At 36.2% G+C, this 3,696-nt stretch overlaps 1 protein-coding gene across 8 annotated transcripts in view; it reads right to left on the bottom strand.

Annotated features, from left to right (window-relative positions):
* snap91a (synaptosome associated protein 91a) overlaps nucleotides 1–3,696 on the bottom strand; it is a 71,169-nt gene that overhangs the window by 23,224 nt on the left and 44,249 nt on the right. For 6 of the 8 annotated variants that reach the window (XM_016523455.1, XM_016523458.1, XM_016523457.1 and 3 more), the window contains 4 exons: nucleotides 3,170–3,250; nucleotides 2,854–2,922; nucleotides 1,757–1,852; nucleotides 1,114–1,185 (listed from right to left, as the gene is read on the bottom strand). In XM_016523455.1, the coding sequence (XP_016378941.1) occupies nucleotides 1,114–1,185; nucleotides 1,757–1,852; nucleotides 2,854–2,922; nucleotides 3,170–3,250 (318 nt within the window). The remainder of the gene's footprint in view (nucleotides 1–1,113; nucleotides 1,186–1,756; nucleotides 1,853–2,853; nucleotides 2,923–3,169; nucleotides 3,251–3,696) is intronic. The other 2 variants (XM_016523461.1, XM_016523460.1) reach the window with 2 other exon arrangements.

Consider the following 3,696-nt stretch of genomic DNA (forward strand, 5'->3'; position numbering starts at 1 on the left):
TGGACAACATCCGGATACAGGTCGCATGTTAATGCCAAGTGTAAACGCAGCCCTCGACTACCTCTGGACCAGGACACGCTGATCGGATAACATTCCGATCAGAAGCGCGTTTACACTTGTCTTTTCAATGTGTATTTGGACAACATCCGGATACAGGTCGCATGTTAATGTCAAATGTAAACGCAGCCTAAACGCAATACAGCCATCGTGTCTGCATTCGCAGGTCGACATCACGCAAAACGGCGCCCCCTCTCTCCCAATCTGTCGGAAGAACAGAGCGCTAGTGAGACTCGTACATTTATTTTGATTTGTAAACTGTCCCGCGACTGAAAATAGTTTTCAAAAGAAAACCCACCACTTCAGATTGACTTTGCACCACAGACTTATTTAAAAATTGCGTGGGAAATACAGATCCGATCGGTTATCCAGATCGAGAAGTCAGCTGATGTTGCCAAGTTTAAACGTGCCGTGTCCTGATTGACTGATGATCCGATCTGTTTGATCAGATCACGGTGATCGCATGTTAATGCCAAGTGTAAACGCAGCCAGAGGGCGCCCGTCAATAAAGACAGACAGATCACACTAGCCAGCCACACACGCGAGTCAACTTTTTTCCAGTCTATGGTCGAGCGGAGCTGTTTTCATTTTATGCAAAAAGCATATTTCAAGCAGTTTCAAGCACTTTATCCAAAATTCAAACCTTGAAAACTACGTTCAATTCAAATTTCGTAAAATTCAAGCATTTTCAAGGATTTCAAGCACCCATACAAACCCTGTTGTTATTATTATTATTTGGGTCAAATTATTTAACTACAATAACAACAACAATGATAATAATAATAAATGTTATAATAATAATAATTATTATTATTAGGTACGATTATACATTTTACAACAAAACATCAATAATTATAAGTAATTAGCTATTATTACTTTTTTATTATTGTTATGGTAATTAACTTAATTATTCATTACTATTGTTTGTTTGTTTATTAGGCATTAACTGTATTATATACATATATAGAACAGCTCTTCGTTAGTGCCACGTCTAACGTCTCTATTTCATCATTAACAAAAAAGAGCGTTTTCCTAATCAGGTTATGTGACCCATACCTCCAAGCAGGTCACCTGATGGTGCTCCGGGAGCAGCGGACTGGGTCTCCCCAGTAGTGTCACCAAATGTGTCTTGTTCCAGAGACAGACATCCCACAGTGCAGCATGAAGGAGGAGAAGCATTAGTCAGCCTTAAAGCTGCATACACACTGAGAGAGGGACAGATGGAGAGAGTGAGCTGAGATCATACAACAGGCAACACACTCCCACATCGCAACAAACACTGACACATGGATATGCGATCTTTGTCTTCCCACACTTACAATGTACACAGGACAGCACAGCATGCATATACGCTAAACTCAAACACACACCAAACAAATCTCTCTCTTCCCAAATTCATCATCATCTGCTCACTTAACAGACAAAACAAACTGCAGAAACTAGCCACAATAATTGAAAAACTGGGCTTTGAAACAGCTGGTGTATACTTACCACTTCATAAATTGAAATGCCTACGCTAAGAAAATGAACTTGAACAAGTTCAGCACAAATGAACAAGCTCAAACATTGTGCAGTCAGACGCAAAAACCTGATCATAATTCACTGGGTTACACCACAGTGCAAACCCTGGAATATGACATACATTATCTCTACATTGGTCTTTAGGATTGGTGTTTTGTATGAGTGAGTTTAGACACACCAAGGAGGTCCAGCACAGGTCCAGGTTCGGCTTTAGGAGGAGAGACAGGAGCAGCTGGAGCAGCAGGTGTAGGAGCCACTGGAGCAACAGATGAATCTAAATGGACGAGAGCGAATAGGGTGATTTTGACATCTCTAAATAAAATGTAGCTAATACTAACAGTTTGGGATGTAACTGTAATGGAAGTAAAAGTGCATTGGAGGAACGTAAACAAAAATACAATACTAAATCAAATAAAGCAATCGTTCACTCAAACATAAATGACTATCTGTCTTCTGCATGAATGGCAAATGGAAGAGAAAGCACCATAAAACTATCATAAAAGTGACTCATATACTGTAACTCATTTTGTAACTATATTATATATAGTATATAACTATATTATATATATAGTCTTTTGAAGTCATTTAATAGCTTTGTGTGAAAAACAGACAGAAATGTAAGTTTTTAATCTTCCTTTTACCCGCTGTGATCAAATCATTTACTCAGCAAGCTGAATTTGATCAAATGACTCACTGAAAAGACTCAAAAGAAAAGAATGACTCATTTACTAAGTGAACAAAGTTTCAGAAAATTAATGCTTAAAAAATGCTGTCAAAAATCATGGAAAATAGTCTCCAAAATTTGTCCTTTTGTGTTATACAGAAGAAAGTGAGTAATACGGTTTTAAACAACACGAGGGTAAATGCCAAAATATTCAAACTATGCCTTAAAGCAACATAATAATAGTAATAATTCATAGAATATACTGAGCCATATATAAATATTTATATATATAATATTAATATATAAATATTTAATATTATTCAATTCTTTAATTTCACATTTTGTAATTTAACACAAATATTCATTACAAATTAAATTATTAGCATAACAATCTGGCTTAAAAGTTGACCTGAAAAATGAACAAAAATGAAAAATAAATATTAATAGAAAAATTATTATTATTATTAGAATAATATGATATATTTAGTATTAATAATAATAATTTGATTAATTATTAATTAACATGATTTATTTATTAATTATTCATGATAATATAATAATTCATGGTAAAAGACAAAACATGCTCCATTTAGAGAGACAAGCAAACTCACCAGACAAGAGGTCACCAGTCACACTGGCCTCAGGCAAAGGTGAGGGCCCGCGTGAGACAGCGGGAAGATCTTTCACACCAAAGCAAAGCAAAAAGAGGAAGTGGAGGAGGAAACGTAAGAGAAGAGAAATCAGTAAGGAGCACAAGCATAGAAAGGACACAGAGTTGTGCTTTTGAGGGCGCAAACATGCACAAGTCCACGTTCCACTATGAGGACAAACCAAGACGGAGTGGGCCAAAAAACAGATGAGAAAGAAGAAAGATGAGACTAGAAAAGACAAGACGTTCAACAGAACTATGGGAATCAACTCCTGTACCTGCACCAAAAAGGTCTATACTAGGAGTGGTTGCTTTGGGCTCTGCGGAGGAGCTATGCTCAGGCATAGAATCAAACATATCTATAAACAAGGACACACATATGCGTTACGCTTTTAGTCAGTGCATATCAAGACAACTTCAAGTGAGAGAGAGGAAACACCATTTAGATTTTAAAACACCTTTTTTGCTTGCTTTTTCCATAATCACACTGAACAAGTAGCACAAGAGACTACTCAGTCAAGTCTTCAAATGTCAATGCAAACCACAGCATTCAGATTTGGTCAAAAACACCAGAAAATGATTGCAGGACAAATGTGGTCACTGCAAATCCTGGATTTTGACAGATAGCAGTGCAATTTTAGAGGCCAAATGTGAATCAGTGACATTGACCACCCCTCTTTATTTGCAAATATAGTATTATTTTACATTGTTACACAATAGCAATATTTACAATTATAGCTATTATTTTACAAATATTTTAAATATGTACAATACCGTTCAAAATTTTGGGTTTTATATATATATA

The sequence above is a fragment of the Sinocyclocheilus rhinocerous genome, unplaced genomic scaffold (genome assembly GCF_001515625.1).
Source record: "Sinocyclocheilus rhinocerous isolate Xijiao unplaced genomic scaffold, SAMN03320098_v1.1 scaffold300, whole genome shotgun sequence".
In the NCBI taxonomy this organism is placed as follows: domain Eukaryota; kingdom Metazoa; phylum Chordata; class Actinopteri; order Cypriniformes; family Cyprinidae; genus Sinocyclocheilus; species Sinocyclocheilus rhinocerous.